Source organism: Odontesthes bonariensis, chromosome 6 (genome assembly GCF_027942865.1).
Source record: "Odontesthes bonariensis isolate fOdoBon6 chromosome 6, fOdoBon6.hap1, whole genome shotgun sequence".
Classification (NCBI taxonomy): domain Eukaryota; kingdom Metazoa; phylum Chordata; class Actinopteri; order Atheriniformes; family Atherinopsidae; genus Odontesthes; species Odontesthes bonariensis.
Window position 1 is genome coordinate 3050062 of NC_134511.1, and position 20289 is coordinate 3070350.

The window sequence follows — 20289 nt, forward strand, 5'->3', positions numbered from 1 at the left end:
TCAGATATTTATGAAATAATATAGAGCACTTATAGAACACTTAGTACAAGTATAAAACAAAAACAAAAACAAAAAACAAACAAAAAGAAAAATGAAAAGAAAAGAAACAACAACAACAATCAGAACAGTAAACGTTTCTCTAGCTTGTCAAGAATAAGCCCATATTATTTCGCTATTGTACCTATATGGTTCAAAAATACAGATTCAGATGTACAATCTATACAGAATAAAAAATATCAAATATCAAAAGAAAATAAATCACAGAAAGGACTACCAACAACTACGCCTCTTCGTCTTCGTTACCCACATTACTTAAATCTACACTCTCCATATAATCTATAAAGGGACCCCAAATGTTTTGAAATAGTGATATTTTCCCTTTTATAATGTAAGTTATCTTCTCCATAGGTAAAGTTGTGAATATTTCCTTAACCCAGTTGATGATTTTTGGTTTACTGGTACTCCTCCATGAGATTGCTATGACTCTTTTTGCCAGCAGTAAACACAAGTCCAGGGCAGTGATTATTTTTCTAGACATGTGGTGTCTATCAGGATATAAACCTAGAATAAATAGTTTTGGGTCAAGAACTAATTTTATACCTAGTATAGTTTCTAAAGCTTGTTTAACCTCCCGCCAGAACTGTTGGACTTTACTGCATTCCCAGACACAGTAGAAGAACATCCCCTTCTCCTTTCCACACCTAACACACAGGTCTGGGATGGTATCGTTATATTTACTAAGTTTTTCTGGTGTTACATACGTCCTCATTAGCCAATTGTATTGGAGTACTTTAAGACGAGTATTGGTAGTTTGTGTTTGTGCTTCAGCACATACTTTTTCCCAGTCCTCGGAGGTCAAGTCCTCCTGTAAATCTTCCCTCCAGGCATCAAGTTTCTTCAAAGAAGACTCAGAGGATCCTTCTGCTAATATGTTATATTGCTTGGATATAATTCCCTTTCCAGAGCAATCTTTTTTCATTTCCATTTCCAAAGTGGACAGCGGGGGGATCGACAAACACTGGTTTTGAGATGATCTAAATAAAGTTTCTCACCTGCAGATATTTAAATTGATGTTTGCGTGAAATATCATACTTAGTAATCAACTCTTCAAATGACATCAAAATCCCACCATCTGGTCCCATGAGATCTCCTATTGTCTTTAAACCTTTTTCAGCCCACTTTTTAAAACCAGGGTCTGCTCTGCCTGGAGGGAAAAACTGGTTACCCCATATTGGGCTGAAGCGTGACATAGAGGAGGGTTCACCTAAATATTTCTTAACCTGATACCAAATGATAATCATATTTCTTTTTTTTCAACATTTTCGCTTTCCGTGAAGTTCTCATTTTTTCCCGTCTTATTCATTCTTTTTTCTTTATTTTCTGATCGTACACAGAGGGGAATCGCAGGTGCAGAGCTCATTTAAATATGATTTGCATATTTAAGTAGGGGCGTGGACAGGGAGGAGTCGGGTGCTCCGACATGTGCGCTCAATTCCACGTTGATTGGGATGTACAAACGAAATGTGCTTGGATTGATACGTGCGCACAGATTCCTACATCCGACATTGGAGGGCATTTGGGTTTGAGCGTATGCCATGTTTCAGTAGGAAATCCACGCAAATCTTTGTACATGAGGCCCCTGGTCCTTACCAGAAAAACATCCCCAACAGGAATGCTTGTATCTTCCAAAGGTTGAAGGCCTCTTAATCCCACACTGGAGCATGCTACATCTACGTCTTTGCTTCTGGCTTCATCCAGAGCAGCCGTTTCTGCCTCCGGCTTTCTTTTTCTTCCCCTTTAAAATAATGGTAGTTTTGGCTGCATTTTCTCTGCCATCGCACTCACATTAAGTTATTTTCGGCACCGGTGAAAAAAGCGCGGAGGAGGGAGCCGACAGAGGGGGGCGCAGGCAGAACGGGCAGAACTAGACATGAAGGCATCTGATTGGTTCTTTGTGCTCGGCCCGAGGAGTTTGGATTGGTCAGCTTTTTGTCAGCCCTGCAGCTGCCACAGAGCTCTGATTATTTTTGGCCCTTTTTCTAAATACATCATGTATAGATTACTCTCAGGTAGGGGTGGTTGTTATGCACGGTATCATACCTTATGCGTTTTTTTTCACCAACGGTAGAGATTTTTTTTGCCATACCTTATACTCATGAGCTCATGAGTCCTGTAGATGGCAGTAATGCAAAGTTTTGAACATCCGCTTGGATATGCCGGGCGACAGTAATCGCAAGACAAGGTAACACGAGTAATTTGTTTTACCACCTGCGGGCTAACCATGCTCTGGAATATGAAACGAGTCAAAGCCGGTGTTCTGTCGATTTCTCCTACTTGTCGAGAATTGATACTTTGTGGTTTTGCGCATGCGCCGAGCCGATTTTCTAAGTTTCGTTTTCACGCCCATAATGTTTTGCTACCCTGCGTCTCAGCTGGTGTGTAACGGTAACATCCTCGAAATCCTGATTATTTTCTCTTTTGGAAGACATGCAAAATAATAAAAAACTAATCGTATTAACAAGCAGTTAGCTTAACATGCACAAATGGGGTGTCTGAAACATGACGCATATTTGAGCATGTTGAATAAGTGGAAGGCGCCTATGAAAGTTACGTTATCAAGAGGCAGCGGCTTTTCTCTCACAGAGTTTATTCGAGGAAATGTACCTTTTCTTATTTTTTAAATATAAATATAACGTATATATTTTTTTATATTTCCTGTGTTTTCTGTTTTGCACAATACATTTAATTTAATATTGCTGCAAACATCCTGATTGAAAGTGTTTATTTGGTGCTATGGTAACCACTGAGAAACTGTTCTGTTGTAATTTATATACAAAAGTACAATACCGCAATATATACCGTATACCGTCAGTGGCTCAAATTTTACCGGGGTACACATTTTAGGCCATACCGCCCAGCCCTACTCTCAGGATAGACGGATCATTTCACCCAGTATTACAAATTGTGTTTCTGAACAGGATTACCAACCGTGCCTTTAAGAGCTCTCAGTTAACTGTTTTTCTGTTTATTTCATTTCAGTGTCTGAGCTGAGGGTTGTTCTGCTGGGAGGCAGCTGGTCTGAGAGGAGCTCAGTGGTGAACCTCATACTGGGAGAGGATGCTTTTAACACAGCATCTCACACCTGTGTGAGATTCAGTGGACCTTTGGAACCACAGAAAGAAATATCAGTCATCAACACTCCAGATCTGCAGATTCACACTGCAGACAAACTGACAGAGTTCATAAAAGACTGTATGAGAGTCTCTGCTCCTGGACCTCATGTGTTTCTGTTGCTTCTGCAGCCTGAAAACTTCACTGAGGAACACAAAGAGAGGCTCTGTACTGTTCTTAAAGGTTTCAGTGATCAATCATTTGATCATTCACTGATTCTGATGTCGACACCCAGACAGCAGAGTTTAGATCTGATGGAAAATGACATGTTGGAGCCTCCATTAAAGGACCTGATCAGTAAATGTAGAGACAGATATGTGATGAGGGAGAACCTTGAACTTCCAGAGCTGCTAACACGCTTTGGTCAGATTGTAAAAGAGAACAATGGAGAACATGTGAGCTATGAAGCATTTAAAGACACAACTGAGAACATCCCAACCACTGCAGCAGGTGATGATCAAAGCCCAAAACAAGAGAAAACACCAGGATCTCTCATGGCTGCTGTTAGAGGTGCTGGTAAGTACAGAAGCTACTTTGTTCACATGAACCTTTCCTTTCTTTGTTCAAACACTAAGTTACACATTAATGTCGTGTTTTCACAGGTATACAAGCAGCTAAACAAATCACTTCTATATTTCCTGCTTCTGGGAAAATCTCTCCCTCCAGTGGTGAGTAAATTCAGGACAATTTATCATGAAATTTTGGATCTTTTCTCTGAATGTTTAACCCAAATTCAAACTTCATTTTTTACCTAAAATAAATGAAAGCTTTTGGGTTTTTAGATATTGTATCATGTCTCCCCAAAACATGTCAGAAGGTTCAAACTGAACAAACATGAACTATGAACTATAAGACTAACACACATGTTTCCATCAACAATACTAACCAGGTTAGTATTGTTGATGGAAAAATGTGTGTTACCTTAGCCTAGCAAGCCAGACCCGTACAGCAAATAGCTGTACAGGGGTCTAGTGACGCTGGATAGCAGTGTGGGCGGGATAAACGGCTGTCTGTCAAGTTCAACGCCACGCAATAGGATGGCGCAACAACCAATCAGAGCGATGAAGTATTACGTAGTCAACGCGACGTGGTTTGTAGTCTATGGCCTGAAAAGCTGATTTCTCTTAAGCTCTAAACTCTGTAAACTTTAGCAACATTTGAAACATTTTCAGGCGAGAAAGTAGTCGTTTAGATCCCCAAGGTGTTTAAAATCTGACAAAATACCGGCTATTTACAATTTTGTTCCCACGAATTCAGCGCTACTAAAGCTAGCCGCAGTGAGCAACGCACTTACGGTTAGAGACCGACCGATCGATCGGCCAGCCGATTTAATCGGCCGATTTTTGCTATTTTTTAATCAATCGGCATTGGCCGATTTTAAGTCAGGCACATCTGCGGGCAGCTACTTGGAACGCAGCGCGAGGTTTCAAGAGTGAGCAAGACTGTCAACAGGTAAGGCATCAATGTTTACATTCTAAACTATAGCAGTGTTTCCCGCAGCGCATTATAGCTAAGGCGGCCGCCTTAGCAAACTCGCACTGCAACCTTGCCAACGTTCCCAAAAAAAAAATTATTATTTTTTTTTTTTTTAAACCGAAGTAATAATGCTTTGCCAGGCTCACACATTAAAAGACACCCGACGGAATGCTATCCGCGCAAAAAAGAGGACGCTAATCTAACATGTGAATGCTTTATAACATTGTCATCCCATGTCCATTTGTTTTCAACTGCATTGGAGTTGAAGAAGAAATGAAAGTTGCTTAGCGTTGTGCTTACGAGTGCGTTGGGAATGCGCCGACTATGCAAGTCCCCTCAACGCTGATGAGGTGACTGGCTGCTATGTTACGATCTAAACTTAAATAACGGACAATCTAAGTGAAATGTTAACAAAAAGAGCACGCACAAAGAACAAGTGAACGTTTTAAAACATTGTCATCCATGTCAATTTGTTTCTCGCGATGTATATCGCTTGATTTGATTGTGAATTTGAGAGCGATCAAACGGATGTTCTCTAGTTCCTATTTCCGTTTTCCTGCACAGCATGCTGGGAGACGGAGTTTTATATTGTTGAAACATAGGAAAGTGTATGTGCAAACATAGGAACGTTTAAGGCATGGAAGTTCCTGGCAGTATTAAGAACGAGAAGCATAAAACATGCCTGTGAAACTGAAATAGTAAAACTTGAACCTCCTTGTTTACATTATTTTTTATGTTGCTAGTGTTTTTGCAGCACTAATATATATTTTTTTCATATTTATTTTTATGTTGATTATATTTATATATATATATATACATATAGTAACTATATTATTATAGTTGGTATTTATTTATTTTATATTTAATTCATATGTTGTTTTTTCAACAATAGTTGTTCAACAGTTGTTGTGCCTCCTCTTACTAGTATGTTTGTTTGCATGCCAATTAAGGATATTACGATAGCATATCGGCCCTAAAAATCAGCCCAAAAAAATCGGCAGGTCACATCGGCCATCGGCTGACTCTGACCGCTAAATATCGGTATCGGCATCGGCCTTAGAAAAACCCATATCGGTCGGTCTCTACTTCCGGTTTTGCCGTTTTGACTGCTCTCGTCCCGTTAACGGAATTTGACCGTTCAAATGCCTTACCGGAGAGTTTTGTCAGCTCTGAGACGAAGATCGGCCCGCCGTATTCGGTACATCATGCTCGCAATCGACTGGGGAAAGCCTGTTCGCCGGGCGCAGCCATTGTTTACCTCTCTTTTGAACTTTTTTTTTTTTTTTTTTTTTTTTTTTACCTCTCTCTGGAACTACACACTGAAACGTCGCACCTCTGTCGTCACTAGGTAGCCCGGCCTCCGACCCCGCTCCTCAAGATTTGATTGGCTCGATTAAGTTTTGATTTGGAACCTCGCAAAACGCCCACAAGTGACTAGACTAGCCCGGGAGAAAATTCCATTTGCGGCCGCTAGGGGCGTCTAGATTTCTAGGCTAGTGTTACCTGTACTTCTGTACAGAACTTTGTATGAACACAACAGAATTCCCATTTACTGTAGGACATGTACATCACATACAGAATGTGTGGTCAGTATTTGGACTTTAAGTGTTCAGAGCAGGTTCAGACTGGTGTTTTGGTACCACTTCATGTTGGAACAGTCAGCCAGAGAGAGTTCTGTTGCCCTGTATGAACCGTTCTGCAGGAAGTGTGTTGTCTGACCTGAGGAAGAGCCAAATGTTGTAATTTAGATAATTTTTGTTCAGATGTGATTTAAGTGTCATTGGATCATTTTCTCTGTTCTGTTTCAGTTTCTGCACTCAGAGTTGTGCTGTTGGGAAAAAGTGAGGACAAAAAGACAAAACTTGGTAACTTGATCACTGGGCACCAAAGTTTTTCTTACCAAACACGTTTTTCAACCAAACATTGTGAAGTCTCTCGTGGAGAGTGGAAAGGAAAACCAGTAACAGTAGTGAAAACTCCCGACATGTTCAGTCTGTGTGTGGAAGATGTCATGGAAGAGATGAGAAGCTGTGTGAGTCTCTGTGCTCCTGGACCAAATGTTCTGCTGCTGTTCGTGAAGCCTTCAGATTTCACTGAGAAGAACAGACAAACACTGAAGTTCATCCTGAGTTTGTTTGGTGAAGATTCCTTCAAACATTCGATGGTCATCATTACACATGAGAATGAAATGAGTTCCTCTGTTAATGAACTCCTTAAAGACTGTGGAGGAAGACACTACAACATGTCTGAAGATAACTATCGCTCATTAATGGAAAAGATGGAAGAAACAGCAGAAGGAAACCCTGCCCCCCCCCTTACTGAGCAGGGTCACAGGAAACCATCTTTAAGCCTGGTTCTGTGTGGGAGGAGAGGAGCAGGGAAGACTTCAGCAGCCAAGGCCATTTTAGGTCAGACGCAGCTCCATTCAGGCTCCAACTCATCAGAGTGTGTTAAACATCAGGCAGAGGTGTGTGGACATCGGGTTTCTCTGGTGGAGCTGCCTGCCTTGTGTGGGAAACCTCCGGAGGCAGTGATGGAGGAATCATTCAGGTGCGTCTCCCTCTGTGATCCTGAGGGCGTCCATGCCTTCATCCTGGTCCTCCCTGTGGATCCCCTCACTGATGAAGACGAGGCAGAGTTACAGACCATCCAGGACACATTCAGCCCTCGAGTCAATGACTTCACCATGATTCTGTTCACTGTGGAGTCAGATCCTACAGCTCCAGCTGTTGTTGACTTTATAAGAGATAACAAAGATATCCAGGAGCTCCGTCAGAGCTGTGGAGGAAGATCTGTTGTTCTGAACATCAAAGACAGGCAGCAGATCCCAGAGCTGCTGGAGGCTGTGCAAAAGATGAGGCAGTCAGAGCAGAAACCAAACAGCTACGCATCAGAAACGTTTGCACATGCCCAGATGGATAAAGTCCTACAACAAGAGAAAAACATCAGCCAACTACAGGCTGAACTCAAAGAGCTTCAGACAAAGGCCGAGGTGAAAGGTAAATATATCTCTGGTATAATTCAGCTTTGAATGACTTTCTGTACCTGTTTGCTTCAGTTATAATTGATTCTGCAGTTCCATCTCTGTGTTTAGGAACCTGTTCCACTCTTTAACGGCCAATCAAAGACAAGATGGTGTCATGTGGTGCTCAGTGTCTTTTATCAACAGCAGACTCTAAAAACACTTTCAGATGAGACGTAGAACTGTGGTTCTGAAACAGGCAGAAGAAGGAAACAATAAAAAGTATCGGGTTCCAGCCTATAAAAAAAACCTTTATACACCTCTGCCTTCTATACACCGCCTTCATATGAACATGCAAATTAGCACAAATTCTGACGATGTGGCTAAATTCAACTATACAAAGCTGATATTTCTGTAACACCTCATAATAATAATAATACTGACCTAATCATGACAAACTAAGCAGGGCTCTCAAGTCTCACGCAATGAGCGTGAGACACACGCATTTCAACAAGTTCACACGCTCACACGCCACACATGCCATTTCTCATGCTGAGAAATGATCAACTTCGTCGCACAGAAATTCTAATGGCCGATACTATAAACGAGTCAATGGCAGGTTACTGTGTGCGCTCGTACAGCTCAGAACTATAGCTCTGGTACAGCTGTCTTGATTTAGCAACCCATCGGCAAATCACAAAATAGAATTTCTCAGCCAATCAGAAAACAGAATTTCTTGTTGCCGGGTGTAAAATAGCTTTCAGCTGCAAGCACGTGTCCCATGAATGCACAGCGGACATAGCCTATTATGCTCTGAATGCGTGCAGAAGTTGTAGACGAGCTGGAGGTGGAAGAGAACCGTCAGGATCATCAGCAGGTCATATCTTCATTTATTTGAATCTTTTATTAGTTACTATAGTTTTCCTACTCCTTGTAAAAGACCAATACCTGCCGATTAAAGTGTTCGTTGGAGTAGTAGGCCTAAATATTCAGCACACACCCTTTGACATGAGCAACTTAATGAAAAATGAAAAATATGTAGGAGTGTAATTAGGCTTCCGTGGTTAATTTTTTTTCAAAGGTGACTGGTATGAACAGATTCCCAATAAGGCTATCTACAATTGCCAAACTGGTATTAGTTCTGCCGCACTGAAATGCTGATGCAGAGAGGGTTTTTTCCATGGTGGGGCTCAATAAAACCAAGACCAGGAACACTTTGTTTCTGAATGGAACTCTGTCATCCATCATGACTGTGAAAATGGCTGACATTGAGCCACAGTGCTTTAAATGGGAGCCCCCAATATCAGTCATCAAGCATCAAAATCTGCCACAAACACTTACAACAACACTCATAAACAAACACACACAGAGAGGGACTGCTCAAGGGGCCCATTTGGGGTTATGTTTGTTTTTCTTAATTTAATTTGTCTGTTTTTTTGTTTGTTAAGACTTTGCATACCTAAAACAATTTATTTTAAAATATAGCAGAATTTAGTGTAAAAGTGAAGATTTGTGATTTTGGTATAAATAAAACAATTTCTTTGTTCTTTAAGTAGCTAGTTTATGGCGATGGGATACTGCAAGGGACCCCCCCCCCAAAAAAACCCCGAAAGAAACCCCCCCACGCACATGGCCCGGCCCCTGCCCCGCCCGAATCTCACTCCAAGCAAACTTGAAAACTTGAGAGCCCTGAACTAAGTTAGTTAACGGTTGTGGAGTAAATGCTTAAACTCCAACAACTTTTCAGCAACAAGGCGATCCAAAGTGCTTTACAACACAGACAGAAATTCAGAAATAAAAACATCAAAAAAAATCAAACACAGAAATACAGGTAAATACAGAACATCAATCAGGTAATTTTAGCCAACAGTAAGATTAGTATAACTATAACAGAGCAAAAGTAATTTTAGCTAACAGTAAGATCGGTATAACTATAACAGAGCAAAAGTAATTTTAGCTAACAGTAAGATTGGTATAACTATAACAGAGCAAAAGTAATTTTAGCTAACAGAAAGATTGGTATAACTATAACAGAGCAAAAGTAAATTTAGCTAACAGTAGGATTGGTATAACTATAACAGAGCAAAAGTAAATTTAGCTAACAGTAGGATTGGTATAACTATAACAGAGCAAAAGTAAATTTAGCTAATAGTAGGATTGGTATAACTATAACAGAGCAAAAGTAAATTTAGCTAACAGTAGGATTGGTATAACTATAACAGAGCAAAAGTAAATTTAGCTAATAGTAGGATTGGTATAACTATAACAGAGCAAAAGTAAATTTAGCTAACAGTAGGATCGGTACAACTATAACAGAGCAAAAGTAAATTTAGCTAACAGTAGGATTGGTATAACTATAACAGAGCAAAAGTAAATTTAGCTAACAGTAGGATTGGTATAACTATAACAGAGCAAAAGTAAATTTAGCTAATAGTAGGCTTGGTATAACTATAACAGAGCAAAAGTAAATTTAGCTAACAGTAGGATCGGTATAACTATAACAGAGCAAAAGTAAATTTAGCTAATAGTAGGCTTGGTATAACTATAACAGAGCAAAAGTAAATTTAGCTAACAGTAAGATTGGTATAACTATAACAGAGCAAAAGTAAATTTAGCTAACAGTAAGATTGGTATAACTATAACAGGTCATTTAGGTAAACTAACAAAAACATGGATAAACCTTCCTCTAAGAGGAGGCATTTAAAAATATAGCTAATAACAGAACGGTTGATATAATGAATGATAACAAATCTTTACTATACTAAGTACAAAGCTGTTGGATGGTCTATAAATTTAATGAGTATTTTAAAGTCTATTATTTAACTTGGATAAAAAACTTTCATCTGAGAGGAAATATTAAAGCGGCAGTAGGCAACTTTTTTTTAGTCATATTAGCTTGAACTGTCATGGAATTCTGGAAGTAGAATATTAAATAGGCTGTTTAGGAAAAATAACGAAATCTGTAGCTCCCTCTGAAGCCTGTAATCATGCTTGCAAAAACCGAGCGCTCCCGGCTGTTTTTAACCAATCAAGTTAGGGTGGAGGAATCCTACCTGTCAATCACAGCTTGTGCACACGCTGCTGAGCGTGAGCACAGCCCTTTTACAGACAGCCGTTCCACTTCCTATTCGCCCCATTATAAAAAATTTGGCTGCAGTTCAGTTGATTTTCTCTGGGGGCGCTGGCGAGCGAGTGCAGAATGACCATTTTCCATAGGGCTGGCGCTAATAACTCAAAAAATGTCCCCGCTAGCGACTGAAACCTGAAAATACTACTGTGATTTCAGACAGAGGGATGTGGATTTATATCAAAAGTACAATAACCTGGGAGTTATAGCTTTCTGTTTTCTTACAGGTCTGGCATTTGCGAGTCAGTCTCCGCTAGCATTTTGCTAAGGGAATCTGAAGAACGCACGGCAGATTACGACCGGCTGCTTTACGGCACTCGTCCACTGTGCCAGAGTGCTAACCTGGTGCTGCTAACAACAACAAAAGCTAAACCAGAGGCTAGTCAGAGAGTATGTAAAAGGGCTGTGCTGAAATCTGTAACTATTTGAGCTAACCCCTCTCTGCTAGCTCAGCGCTAGGACTGACCATGCCGTAAAGTGATGCCACATGCGTGACGTCACTCGGGATGTAATACTGACAATAAATGTGTATTTAAAAAAAATCTAGTGAGTCTAAAAAATCAAACCAAGTGCCGTTTGAAAGGATAATTTATCCTGCCTTTAGGTAAATTAAAATGAAAAAATATTTTAAAAATTCTATCCAAAGCAATGGCTGCATCTAAGGTGGATCTCATAGTACCACCAGAGAGTTCGGCGTGCTCTGCACTGCTTCGTTGGCGCCCCTAGAGTGCAGTACCACCCGGAAATAGCCGCCAGTTTTCCCTCTCCTCATAATAGAGACTCTCTGGCGTGAGTCTGCCCCAGCTTGTGTGCGCTCACACTGGTGTGAACTCACGTGCACAACCTCGTCCACAGAGGGGGAGGGGTTTGGGGGGCGATTCGGAGCTTGTTAGAGGTTGGGGGAGGGACCTGAAAGTTGTGTCAGTTCGAATTTTCCGACTTTAGACTTGCAATTTTGAAAACTTGCCGACTGCAGCTTTAAGGTTTATACAGTGATAATAGGTCTTAATAGAACATTTGAATATGACTAAGTTTTCCTCCTAGTGAAGCATTATAAGATAATAATTTGATAAGGGTAGAATGACAGAAGAAATACCACATTAGGGGAGAGGAGGAGAAAAAACCTCAGCACAGGCAGAGTGAAACAAAGACAGAGCAGCAGGTAGGGGAGGTGGAGGTGGTGTCAGATGCAGAAATGTTTTTGTGTGGATATGTGTGTGTGTGCATATGCGTGTGTGTAAGTAAGTCTGTGAAGCACTGTCTCAGAGGCCATTGTCTTTGATAACAGGATGGAAAGCTTATCAACCAGCCTCTACAGTTCAGAGCAGGTCCATAGGTGTCCTCAGGGAAGGGAGGGCAGAGGGAGCAGAGCATCTTTCTTACATAATATCCAGGAGAAAATGAAGGACAGCCGTCCGAGGTCGAAGAGGGGAGCCAGAATTCAGATAACAATTGTTTTGGGTCAGGCCGACATTTATTTTCTGTCTGCCTTGAGAGTGTTGCTGGGTTTCTCAATGGCGAATCTAAACAGCCAAATTCATGAACTCTCTGCCAGATCCGAGTGAAACAACTTTCTCCAGGATTTATTCCATTTCATTCCCAAGTCCAGGAATCGCATCCAGCGTGCGATTCTGCTCACGTAGCATCACAGTCTGAGTGTTGTTCGCTCTGTAGATCTCATCGCATATGTCTCGCAGCTTCACAGTGGCCAGAACAGCTGCCGAGGTTTTCCCAATTTCTCCATATGCCAGGTAACCGCCAACTCCAAAAAGCAGAAAGCCTGTTTTCAAAAATCCAACTTTGTACACATCTTTGACATCCTCGACTGACATTATTGGCAGATATACAATCCTCCGCTCCCAGGAGTCCATTGTGTATCCGGAGAAAAATGTCCTGTCTGGACAAGAGGGTTCCCCCAAACCCTGTCTTCTCGTTGAGAAAATTTGATCAATTGCGTTGAGAGAGCAGCTGGCCAAATCCATAATTCACAAGTTTTGGAAACTATGCAAAGAGAGGCTCTGAAAGATGGAGACAGAAGTAGAGACAGACAGAGGGAGGTGGGAGACAGAGACAAGGCGTCCTCCTCCACCGAGAGCAGAAGCAGAGGACAAACATTTGTCCAATGGTGTAGAGCCACATCCATTTATGAGATAAAGCTCAGTAAGAAGCTCACCTAAATAGGTTTTAAGTAGGGCTGGGCGAGTTATTATCGCGTTAACTTGTTAATTATTTAATGCCGATAAATATTTTATTGCGTATTAACGCAGGTTTTATTATTGTAAAATTGTATTGTAACACTCACACAGTTACAGCAAACACCACGAAGCATGGAGTAATAAAATAAAGATAAACTAGCAGGTAACATCACCGCTACAGGTGCTCCTCGGTCTCTGTGTGAAGCTAACGGAGCTAACCGGCGCTACTTCCTGTTTTACTGGTTTCAACATAAAAGCACGTATTTCAAAATAAATTTGAAAAAAACTCCTGCATTTACAGTAGAGCCTGGCTCGGGCCAGATTTTTCTGTCCGAGCCCGGCCCACAACCGACAGAAAAGTTCTCAAATCCGACCCGGGCCCGAGATTAATTGAAATATTTGTGTCCGAGCCCGCCGGAAGCCCGAGACCAGTGACCAACGCAAGACGGCGCACCCTAATCAGTAAATACACACTGGTGACAGCGCACCATTATCCACCATAATCCATTATAAAACATACACATTAATGGCGGTGCACCATAACAAATGCACAAGCACTCTTCGACCAGAATAAACACCCATTAAACTCAATACAGAGAGATAAAAAAGTTCGAACAGCTCTTGCATTGCACGTGTCCAGCTTGTTCTTGCATCATCGGCCCGAACAACCAGCTTAAAGCGTTTGCACACAGTGGATTTCCCCTTCATTTTCCACGACTTCAGTTCTCCAGAAGCTATTTTTCTTTTAATGTCCTCCATAGCGCTTCCAGCCAACTGAGCTCAGCTGCACTGATCGCACGTGTTTAATGTAAAGTTGTTCGAATGTTCGATATGCGTGCGTGCGCACCGAGCATGCACAGACCACAGATGCACACAGATGCATGCTGCACGGCATGAGGCACGAATAGCCTACCAACATTTTCATTTATGCACATTCAATTATTTATGTTTATCACAAAAACTGACGTTTGCAATGAACTGAAACCTGTCCTCTGGCTGTTTATAATTTTCACGATGTCTGCTTGCTTTCGAGCCCGACCCGAGTCCGACAAGACATTCTAATTTTTTGTCCGAGTCCGGCCCGGCCCGTCGAGTTCCGACCGGGCCCGTCAGGCTTCGGTCGGGTTGCCATACTCTAATTTACAGCCAAGTTGAATTGTCTTCTCAGCGTAGTAGTTCCAGTCTAAAATATCACTTAAAGGCAAAACACACAACTGATAGCAGCAAGTCATTCAAGGAAACAGACAGTGGAGCGAGGCTTCTACATAAAAACTACAGAAAGATGCTGATGTTAAAAGTGTGTTTGCACAACAAATGTTATGGCACTTTCATTCATATGGCAGCACATTTAAAATAAAGCTAAATGCTAAAAGCTATACACTACTTTTGGATTCATTTTTGGATTTTGCGTACAAATGCAATTAATCGTTATTAAATCATGTGATTAATTAGATTAAACATTTTAATCGTTGCCCAGCCCTAGTTTTAAGTAAACTAAGATAGTTTAAATCTTTTGATTCCACCAGGTGGTCAGTACCCTTCCTCAGGTGTGCAGCAGCCAGTGTTGGATCAGAGTCTGAGGACCTGAACACGGTTCTGCAACATCTGTGCGTGGATGCTTCGCAAATAAACGTCAGTATGTTTGAGCATGAGTGGACATGACAATATTTAATCTCACATGGAAGAAAGACTGAATCCTGGTTAGATCCTGGAACTGTTGTTGAATGGATGCAAATCTTGGCTGCTCAGCCATGTGGTCATTAGCACTGACATCTCACAGCTAAAAGGTTCCTGGTTCGAATCCCAGCTGGGTTCTGTCTGTGTAAAGATTTCATGTTCTCTATGTGCACGTGTTCTCTCCGCCTCTTGAAATATAATAACCAACTTTTTTTAATGCATCTTCTGATGCTTTTCTTATTTATTACTAAAAACTACCTCCTTTAACTGCCTTCAAAAGCAATAGGCTAAAATGTCAATGGCAGCATCTCAATTCCATCCATTTTCTGTACATACTTAATCAAATTAAGGGTTGTGATTGTTTTCACCTATCCCAGCTGCCGTAAAACAATAGCCGAGGTACAGGATGTACCTGCTGACAGGCCACCAGTCAGCAGCATCATTTATCAAAGGAATAAATTCATTATTTTTCTGTCTGACAGATGCTGATGAGCAGCAGAGCTCAGAGAGTCTCAGGATTGTTCTGATCGGGAAGACCGGCTGTGGGAAGAGCTCCTCAGGAAACACCATTCTGGGAAGAGAGGAGTTTGAATCCAAATCAGCCCAATCTTCAGTTACCAAGAACTGCAGAAAAGAACAAAGTGAAGTGGACGGTCGTCCTGTTGCTGTGGTCGATACTCCTGGTCTGTTCGACAATACTTTGTCCAATGAACAGGTTGGTGAGGAGTTGGTGAAATGTATGAGTCTTCTGGCTCCAGGACCACATGTCTTCCTGCTGGTGTTACAGATCGGTCGATTCACACCAGAGGAGAAGGAGACTTTAAAACTCATTAAGAAGGTTTTTGGTAAGAACTCTGAAAAGTTCACCATCATTCTTTTCACAAGAGGAGATGATCTGAAACATGACAAGAAGTCCATTGAAGAATACATTGAAAATGATTGTGATGGATCATTTAAGAAGCTGATTTCTGACTGCGGAGGAAGATACCATGTGTTTAATAACCGTGAAAATGATAAAAACACACAAGTCAGCGAGCTGATCCGAAAAATCGACACCATGGTGACAGAAAACGGAGGCAGCTTCTACACCAATGAGATGCTGCAAGAAGCTGAAGCTGCGATACAGAAAGAAATGGAGAGAATCCTGAAGGAGAAGGAAGAAGAGATGAAGAGGCAGAAGGAGGAACTTGAACAAAAACATCAGGAAGAAAAGGAAGAACTGAACAGAAGAATGGAAGAACAGAGAGCAGAAATTGAAAAGGAAAGAAAAGTGAAAGCTGAACAACTGAAAGAAATGGAGGAAAACATCAACAAGGAGCGCGAGCAGAGAAAGAAAGAACAGGAAGCTAGAGAACAAGAAGAGAAGAGAAGAAAGGAGGAGGAAGAACGACAACAACAGAAGTGGGAACAAGAACGAGAAGCTTTGGAGAGAAAAATCAGGTCAGAATCAGAAGAAAAAGAAACCTTTGAGAGAAAACTGGAGCAGAGCAGAAAAGAGATGGAGGAAAAACGAGAAGCCTGGAAGAAGGAACGGAACGAGTGGTGGGACAACCGAAATAAAGAAGATGAAAAGAGACGAAGAGAGGAAGGAATGAGACTGAAAAAGCTTCAAGAGAACTTTGAGCAGGAGAGAGAAAAACATGAAAAGAAAAGAAAAGAAGAAGATCAAAAGAGAAGAGAAGAGGAGGAGAAAGAAAGGAAAAGATTTGAGAAAAAAATGGAAGAACAGAGAGCAGAAATTGAAAAGGAAAGAAAAGTGAAAGCTGAACAACTGAAAGAAATGGAGGAAAACATCAACAAGGAGCGCCAGCAGAGAAAGAAAGAACATGAAGCTAGAGAACAAGAAGAGAAGAGAAGAAAAGAGGAGGAAGAACGACAACAACAGAAGTGGGAACGAGAACGAGAAGCTTTGGAGAGAAAAATCAGGTCAGAATCAGAAGAAAAGGAAACCTTTGAGAGAAAACTGGAGCAGAGCAGAAAAGAGATGGAGGAAAAACGAGAGGCCTGGAAGAAGGAACGGGACGAGTGGTGGGATAACCGAAATAAAGAAGAAGAAGAGAGACGAAGAGAGGAAGAAATGAGACTGAAAAACCTTCAAGAGGACTTTGAGCAGGAGAGAGAAAAACATGAAAAGAAAAGAAAAGAAGAAGATCAAAAGAGAAGAGAAGAGGAGGAGAAAGAAAGAGAATTAGAAAAAAGAAGAATGGAAGAACAGAGAGCAGAAATTGAAAAGGAAAGAAAAGTGAAAGCTGAACAACTGAAAGAAATGGAGGAAAACATCAACAAGGAGCGCGAGCAGAGAAAGAAAGAACAGGAAGCTAGAGAACAAGAAGAGAAGAGAAGAAAAGAGGAGGAAGAACGACAACACCGGAAGTGGGAACGAGAACGAGAAGCTTTGGAGAAACAAATCAGGTCAGAATCAGAAGAAAAGGAAACTGTTGACAGAAAACTGGAGCAGAGCAGAAAAGAGATGGAAGAAAAACGAGAGGCCTGGCAGAAGGAACGGAACGAGTGGTGGGATAACCGATATAAAGAAGATGAAGAGAGACGAAGAGAGGAAGAAATGAGACTGAAAAAGCGTCAAGAGAACTTTGAGCAGGAAAGAGAAAAACATGAAAAGAAAAGAAAAGAAGAAGATCAAAAGAGAAGAGAAGAGGAGGAGAAAGAAAGGAAAAGATTAGAGGAAAACCAACAGAAAACAACAGAAGACATGAAGAAGAAATATGAAGAGGAGGCCAGAGAACAAGCTGAGAAATATAATGAGTTCAGAGAGAAATATGAAAAAGACCTCGAAGCTCTGATGGAAAAACATGACGAGGAACTGAAGGATCTGAAGAAGGAACATGAGAAAGAAAGAAAAACGACAAAGGAGACACACAGCAAAGAGTATAAACAGTTACAGGAGCGCACAGCTCACACAGAGAAGGTGCTCAGAGATGATGTGAAGAAAAAGGAAGAACAACTAAAGAAGGAAAGAGAAGAAAGAAAAGAAAAAGAAGAAAGAGAAGAAAGAAAAGAAAGAGAAGAAAGAGAAGAAAGAGAAGAAAGAAAAAAAAGAGAAGAAAGAGAAGAAAGAAAAAAAAGAGAAGAAAGAGAAGAAAGAAAAAAAAGAGAAGAAAGAGAAGAAAGAAAAAAAAGAGAAAAGAAAAAAAGTTGGTGTACCACCAGCTGATGATCCTCTGCTGAGTATTTTTCACTCATGTCACAAACTGAACATCATTTAACATCAACAGAGTTCAGATCTTGGTCACACAGACTCCAGATTACACAGCTGTGTTCACATCTGTCTGTGTTTGTGTTCTGTGGGATTTTTCTTTTTTAGGGTTTGACAGAGTGAGATGTTGGAGTGACAGTAACCTCCTTCTGTTCTAAAGGAGACCTTCAAACTGATGGAAGTCTAATATAAACAGACCATCAGATATTTACAGAGAAGGTTTTTTCCATTTATCATGTTCTTTAAATGTCTTCAGCTTCATATCATTTAATGATGAATTCTGATTTTAGTTCTTTATGTAAAAGTGCCTGTTTGAAATAACAACAACCCAAATACTGATGAGGATGAAACATGTAATCCAGGTTCAGCTCACTGTATTATGCAAAACTCTCTATGTAAAGTAGATTTTTATCATATATTTTTTATCTTTTTCATATCCGTACAGTATATAATTTGTCATCTGATCATTATCACCAAAAATCAAATTTCATTTCATTAAATCTAAATGTTGGACACTTTTTCTGTGTTTTAGAAGTAGCCTGAAAGTAAAACTGCTTCATGTTTTTTAAACCAAATCTTTTGTGAGATGAGAGATAAAATGATGTTTAAATCAGAATAGATGTAAAGAAAATGAATGACTTTTTATTTTCATCTTTTACACTGATTGAAGCAACATAATGTTGGAGGATATTTAGTAATAAATGTATCTTTATCTCAATAATAAGGAGTACGGATGTTGTTTCACATTTTCTTCTGTTCCAATTATGTTTGTTATGAACAAAAATGCTTCATTAACTAATAAATGCCTGAAAGACACTCAGTGTGTTTATTATTTTAGTCTGTTTTTTACCTGAATATACATATTCATCCTGGTCCTACCTGTGGGTTCCCTCACTCAGTGGGGTCACATGGCACTGAAAGGATCGGGTTATTGGCTAAATTACAATAAGACTGAGCTGAGCAAGGGTAATTCTCCTTGGATATATGGCGGTGAATGAATGGGATCAGAGGCACAAAGCGTGTCATACCCCGGTATGATAGGTGGCGCTGTACCCATTCCAACTGTTGCTAATAGAGCCACTTCCTGTTGACCTCTTCACCACCAACAACAACAACAAACTCAGGCATTGGAGAAAGATGACTCTCTCTCCTCTGTCCTGGTTCTCCTGGACCTTCTGTTCCAGCAGCCAGAATGAAAGCAGTGAACAGATCAAGAATACACCGTGTATAGTCATACGGGCAGAATCAGGGCCTGAATGAGAGTAAATGTGAAACCTTTTACAGAAATACCTTGAGAGTATCAGCAAGCAGCTCTTTGAGCTACGACACAATCTTCAGCTAAAATTGTTGCCTGTATGAGACATCCTATGGTCCAACCATTAATATGACTTATTCTACACTTTATTAACAGTTTCTTACGTACTGATGTCTGTAAAACAATTGTTCATCAAAGTCTTAGCTGAGCTGGACAACACTCATCTATTCACACGACATCATTCGTGGACTTGCCAGAATCAGTTTTTGCCCAAATATTGTGCTGTGCACTTAAACTACAGTTTTGCACTTCAATTACACCGATTAATTGTTACTATAACATTTTGTGGGGTTCTTTGCAATGAAAAAAAAGATTAAAAAGAAAGTTATGTTATTTTTCATTTCTACTTTTCTGCACGTTAATTTTGTCTTTTGTGGACAGAAAAAAAGTCCCTCCTGCCAGCTTCATTCAGACAGATGAAAAGGTTTTAGAAGTGAACTGTGAGTCATCTGTTTCTACACTTTGTACATTTACTTTTGAAGCAGAATAAAGTTGGAAACACACTGGAGGTGTCTAAGCTTACTGTGCTATCCCTGGATCTCATACAGGTTTAGTGGCAGAGGGCATAGTTTTACCGTTTAGAAGGATTTAAAATGAACTTCAACTATTAAACTGACCCAATTAAACAGATCTGAGAACATGATAGAAAACAAAACTGAACTTCAAGCCAAATTAATTCTATGCTCGAGTATTAATGAATGAAAAATACTGCCGTCCTTATAAAAAGATAGCATCTTCATTCAGCTTTCTCTCCTTTCAGCAGAAAAAAATCAATCCTGTAAAACACAACAGAACCACAGAAACACAGCACCTACAGGACAAAAAGAGAGAAATCATCAGAACATCCAACAAGTGTTCAAACTGGGTCAGAAACATCTTCATTCAGCCACTCAACATCATAAATTCTTCTGCCTGTTCCAATGTCTGTAAGATTCCAGTTAAACCATTCATTTGAGCTGAGCTACTGGATGTAGAGTGTGTTGTGTCCAGCAGGTGGCGCTCTCACTGAGAACATGAAGGATTAAAGAAATCCTGAAGAAATGGAGCAGGGAGAGGATAAACTGAAGGCACGAATATCAGAAATGGAACAGGAAGCTCAACAAATGGGGATTGTAGCTCCTCCAGTGATAGGCACGAGGCGAGGTCGTCTTT

The 20289-nt window shown here is 40.5% G+C and overlaps 1 protein-coding gene and 1 long non-coding RNA gene across 2 annotated transcripts; both read left to right on the plus strand.

Annotated features, from left to right (window-relative positions):
• The first annotated feature begins 3298 nt into the window (after positions 1-3298).
• Positions 3299-6542, plus strand: LOC142381843 (uncharacterized). The gene is made up of 3 exons (XR_012769905.1): positions 3299-3687; positions 3774-3839; positions 6456-6542. It is a non-coding gene; the product is annotated as an uncharacterized LOC142381843 (long non-coding RNA).
• A 37-nt stretch (positions 6543-6579) lies between these two features.
• On the plus strand, positions 6580-17780 carry LOC142382704 (uncharacterized). The gene is made up of 2 exons (XM_075468826.1): positions 6580-7646; positions 15091-17780. Exons 1-2 carry the CDS (start codon positions 6632-6634, stop codon positions 17778-17780), a joined length of 3705 nt encoding a protein of 1234 aa, XP_075324941.1. The 5' UTR covers positions 6580-6631.
• Positions 17781-20289: the final 2509 nt, after the last annotated feature.